Source organism: Urocitellus parryii, chromosome X (genome assembly GCF_045843805.1).
Source record: "Urocitellus parryii isolate mUroPar1 chromosome X, mUroPar1.hap1, whole genome shotgun sequence".
Lineage (NCBI taxonomy): Eukaryota > Metazoa > Chordata > Mammalia > Rodentia > Sciuridae > Urocitellus > Urocitellus parryii.
Genome location: NC_135547.1, coordinates 2,568,747 through 2,588,192, shown reverse-complemented (window position 1 = coordinate 2,588,192; position 19,446 = coordinate 2,568,747). Strand labels below are relative to the sequence as shown.

The window sequence follows — 19,446 nt, the reverse complement described above, 5'->3', positions numbered from 1 at the left end:
ACTCTAGGATATCATTGTGTCCCAGCACAAATAGCTAAGTCTCTTTTCTTTTCCAAAAACCAGAGATTCCAATTTCCAAGTCAGACATGTTCTCCCAGTTAGAGCCAACAGAAGAACCATGGGTACTGGAAAAAGAAAGGTTGCAAGGCTTCTATACAGGTGAGTGAGTGAAAACCAGGTAAGTCGACACCGTTCTAGTCAGTGAAGGAGTGCATGATCTGTTTCAAGTTCTGATACTGAGAGTAGGTTTCTATTTATTGTAGGCATTTATACCTGATCAATTCATACAAAGCCTGGAAAATAACCATTTGCAGGACCTGGGTTGAATAAGGCTTGCAATTTCCAGTTCTAAAGAGAAAAAAAAAGAGAATGTTTTAAACATTCTAAATGTATGGGCATTTTGTTGATCACTGGTACCTCTTCGCATTTAGTATTAATTATTTATGGTATGTTCCTAATTGCATTCTTTTTGGCAGGAAATTCACATTCCAGTTCAAATTATAGCATGTTTAATGATGGCATCTTAACTCCAAAGAAAGGAGTGAAAGGAGAGTGACAAAGGAAACGAGTTGTTTTATTTTTTGTTTTTTTAAAGACATTATACTCATTCTTTTAACAAATAGATACTTTACCCAATTGAATTTGCTTCATTACAAAGATAGTGTGAGCCCATTCTAGAAATAAAAATATATAGAAAGACATGAAGAAAAGTCTTGAAATCCTACCACCCATTCCCATTCACTATCAACTTTTGCATGAGTTTTCTTTCAAGGAGGCCTCTGCAGTTATGTGTGGAAATGTGGATACTCTGCTGCATGTACTGTGATTCACTGCCTGATATTTTGCCATTAGTCATGTGTGGTGGACAGCTTTCCATGTCAGTGAACATATAGGTTTAACTAGATTTTCATTCTCTGGAATGGCTACATAGTATTCTGCTATACTCATATATCATAATCTATAACCAGTCCACTATTAATAACTATTTAGGTTGTTTCCAGGTTTTCATTATTCTGTGCAACACACAAATGAACAACCTTACATTAAATCTTTACAGGGTATGCTTTGTGACTCAGTTCCTCAGAGTGGGATTGATGAGACAAATGATAAAGGGTAAAATGTCTAAATACCTTATTTCCTTTCTGTTTGCAACACTCTTGAGTCATTTTAACTAGACACAAGGTAGAATTGAATTGGTCTTTAAAGATTAGCAGATCCAATGAACTTCTATTCTCCCCACCCCCATTGTGTGCTAGCATCCAATATCAGAGAGAACGTTCAGCCTTTGGTTTTTAGGGGCTAGCTTATTCCACTTAGCATGATAGTCTCCAGATCCATTCATTTACCATCAAATGCTATAATTTCTTTCTTCTTTATGGTTGAGTAATATTCCGTTATGTATGTGTACCACATTTTCTTTATCCATTCATCTGTTGAAGGGCACTGGACATAATTTTCCTATGTTTATATATGAATACTTGAACATATATGAATAAACTCCACATCATGCACAACCACAAGAATGGGATCCTAATTAGAATCAGTTATACTCCATGTCTGCATAATATATCAAAGTACACTCTATTGTCATGTATATCTAAAAAGAACAACAAAAAAGATTAGTAAAAAAATTTCCCAGGCCTATGATGAAGATGAATAATATTGGGGTAGGAGCAGCATTTCTTTAAACTCCTTATCTTCACCCAAGTCTCATTTATCATTCCCACTTTTGGGGGCCTCTCTGACAGAAGGAAGTTCCCCTCTATTTCAGTGCTGAACTCTTTAGCAGCCATTCATTGCACATCAGGATGGGAACAAATATTAAGAACAAGAGCCCTTGTATAGCATTTACAGTGTGCCAGGCAGTTACATGTACTTCTCACATACAATTTAGTTGTTCTTTAAAATGTCTTAGGTAGACTATTCCATCCTCTGTATTTTATACATGAAGAAACTGAGGCCCTGAGAAAGTCCATAGTTGGTTCAAGTTCATATGGCAAATAAGTGGCTGAGTCAAGAACCAAACCCATGCAGCATGGCTCTGGAGGCACCCAGTCATGTTTCAGCTGATGTGCCTTTCTGGTCAGGTCACACAGGCCATGCTCCTCTTCTGCTATGTGAACACATCCTTGAGGGCCAACATGTGGTTCCTCTTGCCTGTCCTGGCTCTTTGGAGAAAACTGATATTTCCCCCTTCTAATTTGGAAATAATGTTTCTTGGTGGACTTTGTTTTAATCATAAAAATACCATATGTTCATAATAGAAAAGTATATAAAGAAGTAAATAAAATCACTTGTAAGAGAAATACAACTAATGTTTTGGTGTATTTCTTACTAATATTTTTTCATGCATGTATAGTTATATATTATAGCTCTAAAATTAAGATTTTTCCATGTACTTGTGTGTGATTTTATATGCTAATTTTAATCATAACTCACAAACCATTAAAATTTCTTCAAAATCATGATCTATGACTGTGAAGTATACCATCATCTAGTATATGACTTATTTAATCATTTTCCAGTTGTCAGACATCTTTAATTTCCTATTTTTCAAAGTGACTGTTCACACTGTTATAAACATCTTTGTACCTAAATCTCTCTGCACAACTGCTTTCTCCCTTCCATTGTAAATCCTAGAACAGGAATTTTCAAGGTGATTGATTCATATTACAAATTGCTTACCAAAACATTTTTCTAATTGACTCTTACAGCAGTGTATTAGAACACACATTTCACTATACCCTATCAGTATGTACTGCTGCTTTTTTGATAAACAAATCCTTCCCAATTTGAAAAGGGGAAAATAGTTTAAATTTAATTTTTATTTCTAAGAAGTTGAAAAAAAAATTCAAATGTTTATTGGCCATTTCTTGATTTCTCCTCCTCCTATGGTCCCCTTTTAATGGCCAGGGCCCTGGAGGGTACTAGATGCTTAACTTTGACATCTGACTCTCCTATCCTTCTGAGCTTCCTCTCTGAAGCATGCTCTTCAACATGCACTTTGGAGCTGTCTTAGCTTGAGCTATTAGAACAAATTATGAACAGGGTGTCTTAAACAAGAGACATTTTTTTCCCCTCACAGTTTTAGAGGCTGGGAAGTCCAAGATCAAATGTCCGTAAATCCAGTGTCTGGTGAGGGCCTGTTTCCTGGTTTGCAGATGACCATCTTCTTGCTATGTCCTCATTGGGAAGAAATATGGGACTTGCTTCTGTCTCTTTTTATAAGGGCACTAATCTCATTCATGAGGACTTCACTCTCATGACCTAATTACCTGCCAAAGTCCCCACCCCCTAATATCATCACCATTGGGGATAGAATTTCAATATCATGGAGAACCAAATATTTATCCCATAAAAGAAGGCATCCTTGATTCCTCAGACTCTTGCCCCTATTGTTATTCTGTCTCCTAATTCATAAAATTCATCTCTTTCTCCTGAAGTCATACCCGCCTTGACTCCCATCAGGGTTGGAGATTAATGCATGGTCCTATTTCTTCTTGTGACTAGTGTGTTTCCTTAATTTGAAAAAAAATTACACAGATGTCTATTTAGCATGTGCTCCTGTCCCTGAAGGAGGTCCTGATCAGTGAGCACTTAGCTTTCTTCTCTTGTATCTCTGCCCTTGAGCACATGCAGGTTTTCTTGACATATAGACCTTTGCCCCATAGTAATTAAGTATTGTTGACAGTGGGAGAGCTTCCATAGTAAATGCTGGAGCTGTGGGCCTCAGAGTTCTGGGAGAGAAACTTCCTAACCCAAGGGCTGGAGTTTCAGGGGCAGGGGATGTTTCCTACCTTCTTCTTGATATTTGGCTTCCTTGTCAAAATATAGGGCAAGACCAAATTTTATGAAAGTAGTAACACTATACAAACTGTAGGTTGTTGTCTTAGTCCATTTTGTGCTGCTATGAATAAAGTACCTAAGACTGGATAATTTATAAGAAAGAGAAGTTTATTTCTCACAGTTCTGGAGCTTGGGGGTCCAAGGTCTAGATGTCAGCATCTGGTAAGAGCCTTCCTGCTGCATCTTCACATATTGGAAGACAGATTACCAAAGGGGATGAACATTTAATTCTCATGTAACAACACAGTAAAAGAGAGTGAAGTCCCCCCCACCCCCATCAGCCCTTTTTACAGTGGTATTAATCCATTCTTGGTGGCAGAGCCCTTGTGAACTAAATATTTCCCAGACTACCACTCACCTCTGTGGCATTGGGGATTAAGTTTCCAATTCATGCATTTGGGGGAACCCATTCAGACCATACTGATTATCTTCACAACAAACTTGATAATTAAAAATAGTTTTTCACATATTTCTGCCTGTGGTTCACTAGATGTTAGAATTTTACATTTCTACCAGTGCCACATGATAAAACTCTAGACTGTAGGGTAATTAAGCTACCACAGCATCAGAATAGACATGTCAGTGGATCAGAAACAGAATGTTCTGTGTAATTCACATGCATATGTAGAATATAAACAAAGGGAATACCAATGATCACCTTTGAAGAATGCTGTAAAAATGGGACCAGACTATTTAGTTATTTAGAGGAAAAAGTATGGATCCACACATGCCACCCTCCAAAATATATGTCAAAAAGGCTAAAGGCCAATGCATACATCCTCCCTGGATAAGAGAGAATTATCTGAGCTTAAAATCAATGAAATAAATTACAGAGGAAAAATATTTAAAATTATTTTGTAGTTGTAGATGGACACAATGCTTTTATTTTATTTATTTATTTTTATGTGTTGCTGAGGATCAAACCCAGTGCCTCACGTGTGCAAGACAAGCATTCTACCACTGAGCCACAACCCCAGCCCCAGAAAAAATCTTGATACATTCAATGGTATAGAAAATTTAAATACATTGAGTATCATAGACACAACTAAGTGGAATAAGACATCTGCAGGAAATATAGTGGACTACAGGTTAATATATGAATCAGTTTTAAATTGTGAGGATAAATAGGAAATCCCCAGTTAAGTAGGTGACTGGTAGGTACAAGCAATTCTTCAAAGAGAAAGCACAAGTAGCCAGTAAATATTCAGTCCTGCTACAGTAATTCATCAAAGAAAGGCAAATAAAGAAAGATAAATTTTGCCATATATAAAACATAAATTTAAAATGATAATTCTATCATTAATTTCAGGGTTGGGGCTGTAGCTCGATGGCAGAGTGAGGCATGGGTTTGATCCTCAACACCACATAAAAATAAATAAACAAAATAAAGCTATCACATCCATATACAACTAAAAATATTTTTTAAATGATAATTTCAATGAAAACAAATAGGCATTTCATTTGCTAGCATTGAGAAAGAAAATGGGCGAGCCCTCTCAGGAGCCTTCAAGAGGTGAATTGGGCAGGACACTGGACACAGGAAGGTTCAGGAACTTTCCTGAAGTCACACAGTTATTGAGTGGAAGCATTTGGATTCCAGTTCAGGCTGGCAGCCCCACAGTGCAGGCCCTAGAAATAGAACCAAGGGGTTTGAAGCATGCTAATGGTGACAGCCTCTGGAATCATGGCCAAGGGACATGTAGCATGTACTTAATGGGACAACAGCTGGAGAAACAGCCATAGGACATTTGGTAAACAGTCATCAGTGTTCTTTCAGTGGTGAGTGCCAGTTGTTTCTATAATTGGGAAAAAAATCTCAATCAATTCAGTATGTTTTTAAGTCTTCCAAGAAGGAGACTGGAAGGACACACATCACATGCTCACGGTGAGTGCCTCTGTCTTCATGGGGTCAAAATGGCTGTGACCTCTCAACTTTTCTCCTTGAGCGTCTGCAGTGATCCAAGCATCCATGGAATCTTGTGCCCCTGAGGCCCAGCTTGCACACACCAGGGCCAGGTCTCAGCTCCCACTGCTCCCACTTCTCCTGGGAAGAGCCTGTGGCTAGCACTCTGCTAGACCAGGGTTAGGGCATCTCTCAAGCAATGCCTGGGTTGTCACATCCCAGCCGCACTCTGTGAGGGCTGTGTCTCTTTCCATCCAACTGTCAGGCAAGTGCCTCATTCTATGCTAGATGACAAGCAAAATGGACAGCTCCTGCTAAAAATGACAAGGAAGAGAACAGTGGGAGGCTAAGGCAGCTGCCCCCAGCTTTATTTTGGAAAGCCAGACAAAGGGTCTGTAGGTATGGGCTATAATCCCCACTGTGCCTGACCTCAGGGATCCCTGTGCCCTCCTCTATGTCATGGAAGAATTGCCTACTAGAAATCCATCTCTCCATTAGAGGCCAAGGAGAAAGGCTCGGAGAGGCCTGGCATAGTCTTGTAGTTGGAGAGAGTGACCCATGGTGTGTGGGGAAGGGGTACCCTGAGGTTGGAAAGGAAGGCAGGGAGACCCCACCCTGCAGGGCCAGTGGAGTCAGAGTTGGCTCAGGGGATGCCTCTAACTACCTCCCTCCAAAGCTTGCAGGATCCTTCTCAGTGCAGACATGTCCCTTGGGAGGAGCCCTGGGGAAGGCCCTAGACATGTGGTAGGGCCAGTGCCCACAGGTACAGAACAGACCCAAGCAATCTAGCTAGGCCATGGACCTCCTTCCTCTCATCATCAGTTAGCAGCAGCTTCCCAGTTTGCAACAAGGAATGTCCCCCCCCTCCCCCGACACACAAACACACACTATACTTGGTGTTCCTGAGATGGGGCTTCCTTGGCCCAGAGCCCAGCACATCTTCTGCTGATGGAGGCCATCAACCTTGTCAGGAGACAGCCCCTGGCAGATGCCTCCCTGCTCTCTGCTTACTCCCCCTTCTGGGGCTCCATCTGCGCAGTTCAGTCCTGGGACCCTGCAGCCTCAGGCCGTGTTGCTTGTCTCTGGATTTTCCTGAGGGACCTTAGGATATGAAGAGCTGTCCTCAGGCCTGGCTCAGTGTCCATCCTCCCCTGATGTGAGCATGGGGAGAGGAGGGTCTTGTATTTCTCTGTTACTGAAGGAAGAGAGGGCTGGAATTCACACTGGCCCACTGAGCCCACCCTGCACCACTCTGATCTGGATGGAGACTTCCCTTTGCATGTTGCCATTGTGCCCACAGGGGGCCTGAGTGTCCGCCTCCTTTCTCAGGGCTCAGGACTGCTGAGACCATCCAGAAGTCCCCTCCCTCCTTCCCTACACAGACTCCAGTATTTCTTCATCTCCATCCTTGACAGCCCTTTTGTGTTCTATCTCTTCTGTGCCCCTAAATCTGCATAAGGAACACAGGCTTTCCCTTTCTCTCCCTGCCTTTGCTGCAGGCATCAGCTGGGTGACTCAAGATAGCAGTGGGACTAAGATAGGAAGGAAGGGGCAATATTTGGAAATATCCAGATTGGGTTTCTATATAAATATGTCCTATCTTTCCAAACACAAAATCATGATATCAGGGACTTCATACCTATCATCTCCTTTCATCCAGTGTCCTTTCTAAAAGACCTCCTCTGGACCAGGCCTTATACCAGATGCTGGGGAGTTAACCATGAATGCCATAGTGAGGCCTTCTCTAGTGTTCCTTGTAGTCTAAGGAGAGAAATCAATGGTACTTGAAGAATGGGAAAACACAGTTATAAATCATAGTCAATGTACAAAATATGAAAAACAAACGTTAAGAGGGATGCTTACTATAGACATGATTTAAAGAAAGTGAGAGAAGGATGAGAAGGAGCCCACAATTGGGAGGACTAGGAAAAAGTGAGCCCAGGGTCCATATAGGCCACAGAGAGGAATCTGGAGCCACTGGAAGGTTGTGAGGCTGATAAGCCTTCTAACATGACCCTCTTATGTGCCATGTGGAGAATGGGGATAGAAGGAAGGGAGACTGTGAGAGCAGTAGTGAATTATCCAGGCCAAATGTTGCAGTGGCATGAAGACAGGCAGTGAGTTAGAGCACTGTGTGGCTGCTCGGGCCCCAGGCTGCATACCATAACCTCCTTCATAAATTAGAAGGGCCAGTTTTGATGGGCATTCACTTTTTCCACATCAAAATGGGCAATTTAATATATTTGCATTGAAGAAAGACCAAGTCACTTAAAACAGACTGGAACTGATTGGAAGTTTTGTGCATGTGGTGGTGGGGTGGGGGAGGGCTTTGTTTGGGTGGACTGACTTTTTAAAGGTAAGTTTCTCATAGCTAATGTTTGAAGGTCTTCTCTCTTGAGCTATTTTTTTTTTCTCTACCATACCTAATTCCTTTTATCTTCTGCCTGGTCACCAGTATTTTGGAAAAGAGTTGGAAGACTTCTGCTTCATTCTCTAGTTTTGAGTGTTTCATCCCTGAGGCCATTGTTTGCTTCAATACTTCTGCATAACAAACCAAACTTAATGCTTTACAAAAACATTTATTTCTCAATCTAGGGCCTTTGAGGCAGTTGTGGCTATGTGAGCTTGTGGGGATAGCTTCAGGTCCACTCCACATATCTTCTCATTCTGAGCCCCTGATGGAAAGGAAAGTGGTTAGCTCAGTGAGGTAATGTCTCATGATGGTCCACTACAGGAACAGAACAGGCCAAGTCAAATTGTTCAAGCACAGTAAAGCCTTGGGCTGGACATGGTGTACCTCATGTCCACTCACATTTTGTTGACCAAAGCAAGTCATGGGTCAAAACCTAAAGGCAATGAAATGTGGAAGTATATTCCACTTACAGTGAACTATGACAAAAGCAGTAAGGGGAAGGAGCCAAGTGAACTTTCCTGCCACATCTGTTGAGGCAGTCATATTAGAATAAAGACCTGCAGGATGGGAAAGTGTGAGCCATCTGAAATGTGCATTAGAACTTGGTGTATCCCCAGAAGGAAGAGGTCTGTGGCTGAAACCAAGTGAGTTGGAAGATTGGCACAGGGGAGGGTCAGATGGGTACTGGGCTCAGTGAGGCAGGACTTAAAGGCCATGAGAATGAATCAGGTTTTATTTCTAAGGAGCTCTTACTGGAATATTTTCAGAGAAGAAATTATAGGATCAGATTTAAGTTTTACAGGATTCTCTGTTTCCTTTGAGGAAGATAGGACAAGTGAGGCTACAGGAGGACGGGATAGGGGGTGTAATGTAACCAGTAGTTTAGGCTAGAGATTATGGCAGCTCAGACTCAGGGTATGGCTGTGGAGTTAGAGAGAAGTGGATGGACTGGGAAGATCGTTCAAAGGACAGAATTTGGTGACTGTAAATGTTGTGAAGATGGAAAAAAGGAGGTATGAGAAAATAGTACCCAGCTTCCAGCTTGGACTCCTTTGGGAATGTGGTACAATTTAGGAAGAAAGAAAGAGCTCATAGATCCCAGAGGGAGAGATCATTTCTAAATTGGCAAGTCGTGCTGGGACATGGTTACATGTCTTGTGACAAAAGTACCCAAGTGATTCTAATTCTAAGACCAATGAAAGAGTGGTAGGAGCCAGGACAAATGCTATAGAGTAGAAGGTGTGTTTTTGTCCCACAATAATAACATGAAATATTATGTTAAAGACCTGAAGCAGTCTCAATTTATATAGAATATATATAAAACATAGACTCTGCTACCTGAGATTCAATTACTTGATCCTTAGTGACATTCTTCAGTGTCTGTTGTGACTTGTGTCTAAGATAATATTCACATCACTTAAAATTCATATTTTGAAAGCATTAGTCAGTGATTTTAAGTATTTTCCCCAAGCAGAACCTACGCTGACTGATGTTGCTCCTGTCTGACCCAAGACATGGTCATTCCTAAGCTGAGGCAGTTCTGGGCAGAGCAATGCAGTATGTGAGACTGCAAGAGGATTATGGTGAACTTTTATGTTTTACTCCATGTTGTTACCAAACCCAAGTCCATTTATTCACTGCTCAAATAGGGGCCAAAAATCAAGAACAAGTTGTTGGGGAAAAGAAAAGATTAATTCAGAAAACCATAAGGCCAAGAAGATGGCTGACTAATGCCCTGAAAAAAAAATGTACCTCAGCATAAGTTTCAAGCTCCTTTTACCATTAGACAAAGGGAAGATGTTTGGAAAGAACTGATGACTGGAGACTTTTAGGCACCATTCTGGTGGTCTAGAACAGGACATTGTGAAATCTGGTAGCTATCAGAAGGTTATGATGCCCTTGTAAATCTTGAAAATATGGTTACACTATATTGTCAGGAAATAATAACAAGAAAAATCTGCACATGTTTAGTATAGGTGAAATTATTTTTCAAATATTTTTAAACCATAGTTGAATCTGAGAATGTGGAGCCCATGGATACAGAGGGCTGGCTATACTGAATGTAGCATTTCTGTAATTCCTTGGCTACATATCTTATATCTGATACACACACACACACACACACACACACACACAGTACATGGAGCAGAGTTATTTATTTTTTTCTGCTTGGTTTCCTAGGTCAGGTTCATAAGAGGCAGTCAGAACATGTTTTGGACTGAATTCAATGGAGTGTGATGCTGTAGTGGATACATATTACTTATTTGTTGGATTAAATTAAATTTGAAATGATGCCAACAGTGGAGATGCTCCTCATGCAGAAGGAAATTGGTCGAGCTAATTTCCTTTTGGAAGGGATGCCAAGGGTGGTAAAGAAAATAATGTTTGGTTTTGGGCACACTGCAAATAAGAAGCCCACACTATTTTGAGTCATCCTAGAAATCTGAGTCTTAAGCTTGGGACAGAGGTAGAAGGTAGAGGTACAGATTTTGAAAGCCATCATTAGAGGTGCTAGTTGAAGCCAGGATGAAATTATTCAAGGAGAGTATAGAGTGAGGTGAAAACATAGTGGTAGGGGGAAACCCAGCAGCTACAAGCACTTTTGGGAGCTCAAGACAGGACAAGGAAAGGAACAGGAAACACAAAGAAACAGCAGGTGGAGGGGAGGGAAGAGCCACCTCCCCTCAAGAATTGGAGAGATATGTGAACTGTCATCAAGGAACTATTGTTAGCAACTGACCCTGAGTAGAGAAGGGGAGAGGCTTAGAGTCTGATGATAGGATATTGAAAGTTTGGTATTTCAGGGAGAGGGGGAAGAGAGTGTTCTGCAAACAGAAATGAGTATCAGACCCAGGAAGACATTTACCTCACATCTTGGTGTCCAAGTGTACAAATGATGTGTGTTAACTCTCAGTCTTCACAGACCTAGACTGCAGTATCGTTCTCATCACTCCAGTATCATTCTCATCACACAGATAAGGTTCCAGGGCCCAGAGAGTAGCGAGTATATTTGGAGAATTTAGGACAAGAAGCCTGACATCAGAGCCTGGGCTTTTAACCACTGTGCACATTGTCTCTCAAAGAAAAACAAAGCAAGACATCCTGAATTAAAATATAACTTATATTATGATTTGTATTAACCACATAAAATGTCACTTATAGATATTCAAAGTTATAATGAATATATAAATCACTAGCCTATGAGACCAGATGTACCACATGAAAGACTATGTGGATTAGTCAGGGTAGGACAGTCTGTGCTACAAAGTTGATATCCTCTAATCTCCATCATTTATCATCACAAAAGTCTCTGTTCCATAGAGTCATTCAGGGACCTGGGCTGATAGAGACTCCACTCCTTGTAGCTGCATCCTCTGGAACAAAGAACCTCCTCAGACCCAAAGAACAAATAATAACAGCTCTTAAGTGCTTAGGACTAGAAGCAACACACATCATTCCAGTTATAGCCCAGTAGCTGGAAGAAATAGAATCTGTGGTTAGCAGTATTACAGGGATGTTTTGCTAGAGGGACTTGGGCAACTTGTTTCATATGTAGCTTAAAAAATCTTCGAGGGATTGCTTTGCTGAAAATATTTTTGCGAGAGAGAGAGAGAGTGAGAGAGAGAGAGAGAGAGAGAGTGTGTTTGTGTGTGTGTTTGTGCTGCGCCCCTCCCCTGACTCAGGCAATGGCAAGGCCCTACTGAGGTGGATGGCGCAAGACGTCCATCCTCTGGAAGAGTGCAGTATGTTTCTGGGAATGGGCTGATTTGTTTTTGTATTCCTTTAATAAGTATAGTTGCAATTTCTCGTATGACCAATAAGTATGAAGAAAAAATCATGACTTTCCCAACTAATGCAACTACTTCTAAATCATAGATCTGTTTGCTCTAAATGCAATGATTCAGCTGTGGAGCGTAAATTGTTAATGCCTAATGAAAAACTCCCTGTATTCCTGTCAAGGAAGTTTTTGAGAAATTAAATTAAAATCTAGAGAAGAAAAATTAATGTTAAGAAGACAGATTAGTGCTTAGTACTGGGCAACTTGTTCTTGTTCCTGTGCACAATGGTTTGTGCTCTTACTCTTGTTTGATTAAATTAATAACAAGTCAACCACTTGCCGTAACCATGGCACCGGTTCCAGTCAGTAAGTCAAGAAAGAATAGTCAAGGTATAGGCCAATAGTTTGGGACATTTGTAACTATTATTAAAAGTTAACTAAGCAGAAACAGCTCAAAGCAAAACACGAACTGAAAGTACAAATGCTTGCTTATGCATAAGCCAAGATACATTCTTCTATTCTAATTGTAACTACGTAATATTTTGTTTCTTTGAATAATGATTCCTGTTTTGTAACCACAAAGTACTGTAAGCCTGCCAAAATGAAAAGTATATATGATCAACTTCACAAGTAAAGATTGGGATCAACACCTTCACTTTGGTGTCTGTGTTGTTTCTCCACCCCCTCTTTCACCGACTCCTCACCATCCGTTCGTCTCCTGAGACCCCCTGTTGGAGCTGGTCTCCGACATGTTTGTGTGTGTATGTGTATGTGTGTTTGCCAGTCACTTGAAACTTTAGTATTCCTGGTATTTCTCTAGTTTCCTCTTACCATTTCATCCACTCATGCATTCACTCACTCTCATTCAAGAAGCATTTGTTGAACATGTAATGTGAGGCAAAACCCTTTTTCCCACAGAAATGATGTCCCAAGAGGAAAAGACAATTGAAATAATGCATACATGAGACCTGGCAAAGGTGAAGAAAAGTCAAGCAGGGAGAAGAGATGGGGTGCCAAGCATGAGGGGGGTGTGCAGTCAGAGAAAACCTCAGCAAGAAAATATCTGAAGGGGTTAATAGAGCAAATGATGGATCTTTCCAAGGAAACAGTGTTGTATCAGGACTTAAAGATTCTTTTGATGGTACGATATTGGCCCAGACAAATGGTAGAACTCCTTGTTTTTATGGATCCTAACGAGAGAAAGCTGCCATGCACGGCTACACAGAACATAAAGCCTGGGGACAGTGTAACAGTAAGCTGGAGCTCTAGGGGCAACATGTTGATGGCAAGTGGGGCTGGGGTGGCTAGGTTTTGTGGTTCTCTGCAGATTGGCTAATTTGAATAATTTCTCAGGTTCCAGGGCATAAGAGCTCTCCCTAGTTATCTGGTTCCTGGCATCAGGACAATTAGGGAAGGAGCATAGTGGTCTGGAATGTGAGAGATTGATAAGAGAAGTGATTGGACTGTGAACTTAACCAGCTACTCAACAAGGGTATTTTCCTGTCCCTGGACAGGACCTCAAAAACTGGGTCATAGCAGCATTTTAACAAGAACAACAACAACAAAAAACTTATCTTGCAGAAGGTTCCGGGCAAAGGCTCTGAAGAAGGAGGGCATCTGATGTTTTAGAGTAAATCAGTGAGTCCAGTGGGACTGGAAGAGGGAGCATAGGTGAGACAGAAGGAGCTGAGGGCCATAATGTCATGAACTTTGAGCAACATTGGAAAGACCTGGTCTTTTAGTCGGGGCTGAGCACAAGCTGCTGGAGTGTTCTGAGTATACCAGTGATTGATTTGCCATGATGTTGTAATGGGATCACTTGGTCTGCCATAAGGAAGGTGTGTCAGTGTGTGTTGGGGGGTTGTTGGGGATATGGCTGGGGTAAAACAGAAGCAGGGCCACCAGTTTGGATGTTACTGAAATATTCCAAGAGAAAGGTGATTGTGACTTGGATCAGGGAGGTAGCACTGGAGGTAATTAAAGGCAGTCAGATTCTGAAAATAGAGTTAGCAGATTTGCTGGTGGGTTTTTTGATCTGTGCTACTGGAAGGATACAGTTGACATAACTGAGATGGGGAAGATGTGGGAGACATAGATTTGAGGATCAGAAAAGGTTTTTTTTTAATATTTAGTTTTTAGTTGTAGTTGGACACAATACCTTTATTTATTTATTTCTATGTGGTGTTGAGGATCGAACCCAGGGCCTCACATGTGCTAGGCGAGTGCTCTACCACTGAGCCACAACCCCAGCCCCAAGGTTTTTGTTTTTGACCATGTTAAGTTTGGGATGTCTAATTAGATATACAAATAGAAAAACATGCATAAGTCTTTTGCTCAATGACAGAATGGAGAGATAAATTTGGGAGAAGTCAGTGTGCATGTATTTGTGTACACAACTCTATGAGACAGAGGGTAAGAGGAAGTATAGGTTGGTCTAATGGGAAACCATCAAAATAGACTGAAAAGGAGCTGCGGGGAGGTGGGGCAAAAACCAGGAGGGAATAATATCTTGGTGGCCAAGGAAGAGAAAGTAAGCCACATGCCACATTTAATGTTACTGGTGTGCTATTCTTTTCTTTCTTTGCACACATGTTTGTTACAGCATTGTTCATAAGAACACCTCCAGTGTAGCCAAACTGAATCCCTAGGTATGTGGCCCCCATTTTCATGGGGATATTCTCTGCTATAGAGTACGAATTCTATACTATAGTCTCTCCCATTCCTCAGGCGGCAGTTTCCTTTTTAGATCTCTTAATTAGTTTCTCAAAACATTTTTGCTCATTCAAAAATGTATTAAGCACTTTTACATGCTTAAATTTTGTGGGGTTACAGATTGGAATCTAACGCAGCTTCTACATAGGCAGTGATGTGACTTAGAAGAGAGTTACATAGGGTTTGGTAGTTCCTAAGAGACAAAGCTCACTTTCAGAGGCTGGAGTATGGGGTAGTATCATGGAAGGCCTACGAAGCTGGTGTTAGGAGCAGAGGGCTTGACTGTATGCAGTTATGAAGTTTGTTCCCTTTCCCCACTATTAGTAATTCAAAATTAAGTTGGCAACTTTCTTCTGATGTTTCTGTCACTTTCACATCTCTTGGGTCTACATTCTGTTGCCACAATCTGTTTCTGAATCCTTCTGAGCAAAGTGCAGTCTCTGTCAAACCCATTTATGTAAACAATTTCAATTTATCATTGTCCCCTTACTCTATGTATTAGTATAGAGGCAGCTGGAGACTTAATCTTGAACTGCTCATCCTATCTTGTCATTTGAAAATAACTGGACAGTATTTCTCTGTGTCACAAATCTTGTCTACCATAGTGTTTGACTTATCAGTGTGTTTTTTTCTTGAGTCCCTTCAAAATAATTTATTCATCAATTTGATGAATCTCCTGTAAAATATATTTCAAAAGTAATTCTGAGATGAGCTCTTTAGCCTTTGCAAAGAGATCACCGTTCTACCATCTACCATTATGAACCATGTTCACAACCTTTATCAGCAAAACCACAGCATCTTTCTGCCTTCTGTATTCTCCTTTGTCAGAAAAAGGTAACTATCAACTAGAATAAGGCATATAAATTCTACTCCTGCATCTGAATTTTTAGTTTTCTACCCTGACAATATGCAGGATTGATTGGAATGGAATGAAGGTACCTTTCCAAGAGGCCATTAGATAATCCAAGCAAATGGAGACAACAATGCAGAAGGGACTTTGTCATGTCTTCTAGTCCCAGAATGAGCCCTTGCATCATCATCTGTTGTTCCCCATTATCTTCCATCCTTCTCTGCCACCTTTCCTGTGCCTCTCTTTCCCAGCTTCCCTCTGTCCTTTCCAGACCCTTCTGGGTGTTCATTTCTCATGCACCACTTGTGTCACCTGGTTATCTGCTTTCCTGTCCATCTCTCCTTCATCTCATCCTGTGTTGAAACAGCAGAGCCAACTCTGAGGGTTGTTGACACCATGAATGCCTTAGGGGCTAGGTTTTCTATCACATGACGCTGGTCGAACTCCCTGTTTTGTATTTTCTTTCAGATTGGGGAACCAGACCTGAGGCTAAGGAATCAACTTTCCAGCAGAACATTTCTGAAGGAGGCTTATTCCAGGGAACTCTGATACATAGAATGACAGGGAACAGTCCCTGGGACTCTATGTTGTATGAGGCATGGAGGACTGAGGGCCACTTGGAGAGATCTCCCAAACAGCAATAATGCACAAGAGAAATTCCAGGGAGGACATTCCCAGTGAATGCAGTGATTTCCAAGGAAGCTTCAGCCTCCAGTCAGCTCCTGTTTCACAGCCAGGGATCCCTACATGAAAAAGTCTTGGCACAGGTGACACACATGTAGGGAGCCTAGGCCCAAATTTAGACCTGATTACTCAGCAGGGCTTCTGTATGGATAAAAAACCGTGGCAGTGTACCCAACAAGGGAACTCCTTCTGGGACCATTCCACCTTGTTTGGCCTTCAGGAAAGTCATACTAGAGACAAACCCTTTACATGCAAGGACTGTGGGAAGGCCTTCAACCAGAGCTCTTCACTTACAAAGCATCAGAGGTCTCACACAGGAGAGAAACCCTTTAAATGTAGTGAATGTGGAAAGGCCTTCAGCCAGAGCTCCTCGCTCAGTGACCACCAGAGAATCCACACAGGCGATAAGCCCTATGAGTGCCACGAGTGCGGGAAGACCTTCACCAAGAGCACCCACCTCACCCAGCACATGCGCATCCACAACAAGGAGAAGCCCCCGAGTGTGACGAGTGTGGGAACACTTTCCGCAGAAGCACACACCTGACCCAGTACCGAAGGACCCACACGGGAGAGAGGCCCTATGAGTGCCAGGAGTGCAGGAAGGCCTTTACAGATGCCTCTTCCCTCAGTCATCACATGCTGATTCACAGGGGAGAGAAGCCCTATAAGTGTCCTGACTGTGGGAAAGGCTTCAGCGGCCTCTCAGGACTCGTACAGCACAAGAGAATTCACATGGGAGAGAAACCATACTCCTGTCCCAAGTGCGGGAAGGCCTTCAGCCAGAGCTCATCCCTGATCAAACATCTGAGGTTTCACATGGGGGAAACGCCTTTTCAGTGCAGTGTGTGTGAGAAGGCCTTCAGCCAGAGCTCGTTGCTCATCCACCACCAGACAGCTCACACCGAAGAGAAGCCTTTCCGGTGCAAAGAGTGTGGCAAAGCCTTTGGCCAGGGTATACACCTGACAGAGCACCTTCGCACCCACAGCGGGGAGAAGCTGTATGAGTGCAATGAATGTGGCAAAGCATTTACCCAGAGCTCATCTCTCATTGACCACCAACGCATCCACACCAGAGAGAAGCCCTATGGCTGTTCAGAGTGTGAGAAGGCCTTCAGCAAGAGCATGCACCTGACCCAGCACATGCACATCCACACTGGGGAGAAGCCCTATGAGTGTGGCGAGTGTGGGAAGGCCTTCCACAGAAGCACGCACCTGACCCAGCACCGCAGGACCCACACTGGGGAGAGGCCCTACAAATGTGATGCATGTGGCAAAGCCTTCACAGACACCTGGTCCCTCTCTAGGCATTTCTTTGTCCATACTGGTGAGAAACCCTACAGATGTGATGAATGTGGAAAAGCCTTTAGTGGCCCCTCAGGGCTCATTCACCATCAAAGAACACACACAGGGGAGAAGCCTTATGAATGTGTAGAATGTGGAAAAGCCTTTAGCAGAAGTGCACACCTTATTGAACATCGGGGAATTTACACTGGAGAGAAACCCCACAAATGCAAAGAATGTGGGAAGGCCTTCAGCCAGAGCTCACACCTTACAAAGCACCTGAGGACACACACTGGAGACAAACCCTATACATGTAAACAATGTGAGAAGGCCTTCAGCCGGAATTCATCCCTTATGCATCATCAGAAAACTCATTCCACAGAACAGTCGTATGAATGTTGCAATTCCTTCAGTGAATCCACAGCCTTGGTTTAGCAGCAGAGTATTCACTCTGGAGAAAGAGCCTATAAATGAGTGGGAGTGCTCAATGATACCATTGCTTGTATGAACCACCACCAAGGAACATTTAACATCCCTTCTCACCCTGGGATGTGGTTAAGAAATGTTGGGGTCCTCCTCTTTGCCTAGGATTGAATAGGACATTGTGGGGGTAAGACACCATTGCAACTCTTTCTCTGCTGTAATTTAGAGGAAATCCAGGGTTAAATCTTATTGGAGCTTTGAAATCAAAGATGGGTCTAAGTATAAATGTTGAGTATTAAAAATATTGTTTAAATATTAACATAAAACACAATTGTGAATTTTCATAGCATGATGATCTCATGTGTTATTATTATTGTTATTATTTACTTCTGGGCCTCTAGAAAAGGCCCAAAGTGACAGACACTGGAAGGGAGGGATACAGCTAGAGTGATGCTGACAGTGGATAGGGTTGTGTAGTGTGAAAGGGGCAGTAAGGAATGCTGAGAACTCTGGATAGAGGGGAGAGAAAGAGAAAAATATTAGAAGGTCATGTGGGGTCATCTGGTCTAGAAATTTTCAAATGTTTAAAGTTACATATTGTTTAGTAACTTTAAACATTTGATAAATTTTAGAAAAAAATATATTTGGAATTCTTTGGTTACATGGCAAAGTTTTAAGTCAGTTAATACTTAAATGGGGATTGTAATAAGTTCATTGCTCTATATTTGTTCCATATCTAAGTAATAGTCAAATAGGTGTATCAACTTTCTTTTATTCCACATTTATTCTTATTAACTTGAACACAAAGAGATCAAATTTCACATCCATTAAAAATTTGCCCTTTGAATAAATTCTTCTGTGATTGATTTCAAGTTGGATCTCTCTTTTACTTGGTGTCCAAGGCAATCCGTTTTCTCCATATTCAAGTGTCAACATAACATGTTACCAACTGTGTCTCTCCTGATGCCTCCTGTTTTTCCTTCTGAATTCATGCTTCGCTTTGGCCCCCTACCAGATTTTTCATTGCCAGAATTTAAAGAGATACCTGAAAGAGTTTGCCAATGAAGTGCCTGTGCTGGGCTGCAGGTGGGAGCTGGGGGAAATGGGACTGATGCCAACATTCAAGAACTTGCCAATATACTTCATGTTGAGAGAGCCTATAGGGTAATGAATGACAGAAAGGAGAAGAGGAGTTCCTCTACCTTTGGATCTGTCAGTTTTGGTAAGAGGTGACAGTGCTTCTCAACTTATCTGGTGCTTCAGACTTACTTGGAGTAGCTTAATAAAAATTCACATTCCTGGGATCATTCTCAAGCTGCCAAATTAGAATCTTCAGGGCTAGGCCCACTCTCAGAAATATACTTTTAAAAATGTCCCAGGGCAATTCTGCTGCACAACCATCAGAATACATACTGTGACAATTGCCCCATGCAGCCTTAAAGATATTTCATGTGGGGAAAAATGTGCATGATATTCTCTCTTTTGATTCTGCAGGAGTTTCTCTAGTAAATTTTCCTTTGGGTTTGTTTCATTCAGTTCTTACCCTATTTCCAAGA

The 19,446-nt window shown here is 41.8% G+C and overlaps 1 protein-coding gene across 1 annotated transcript in view; it reads left to right on the top strand.

Annotated features, from left to right (window-relative positions):
- The window catches only part of LOC113177664 (uncharacterized), a 47,623-nt gene extending 29,721 nt beyond the window's left edge, over nucleotides 1-17,902 (top strand). The window contains exons 3-5 of the mRNA XM_077794003.1: nucleotides 16,407-16,655; nucleotides 16,739-16,789; nucleotides 17,042-17,902. Of these exons, the coding sequence (XP_077650129.1) occupies nucleotides 16,407-16,655; nucleotides 16,739-16,789; nucleotides 17,042-17,902 (1,161 nt within the window). The remainder of the gene's footprint in view (nucleotides 1-16,406; nucleotides 16,656-16,738; nucleotides 16,790-17,041) is intronic.
- Nucleotides 17,903-19,446: the final 1,544 nt, after the last annotated feature.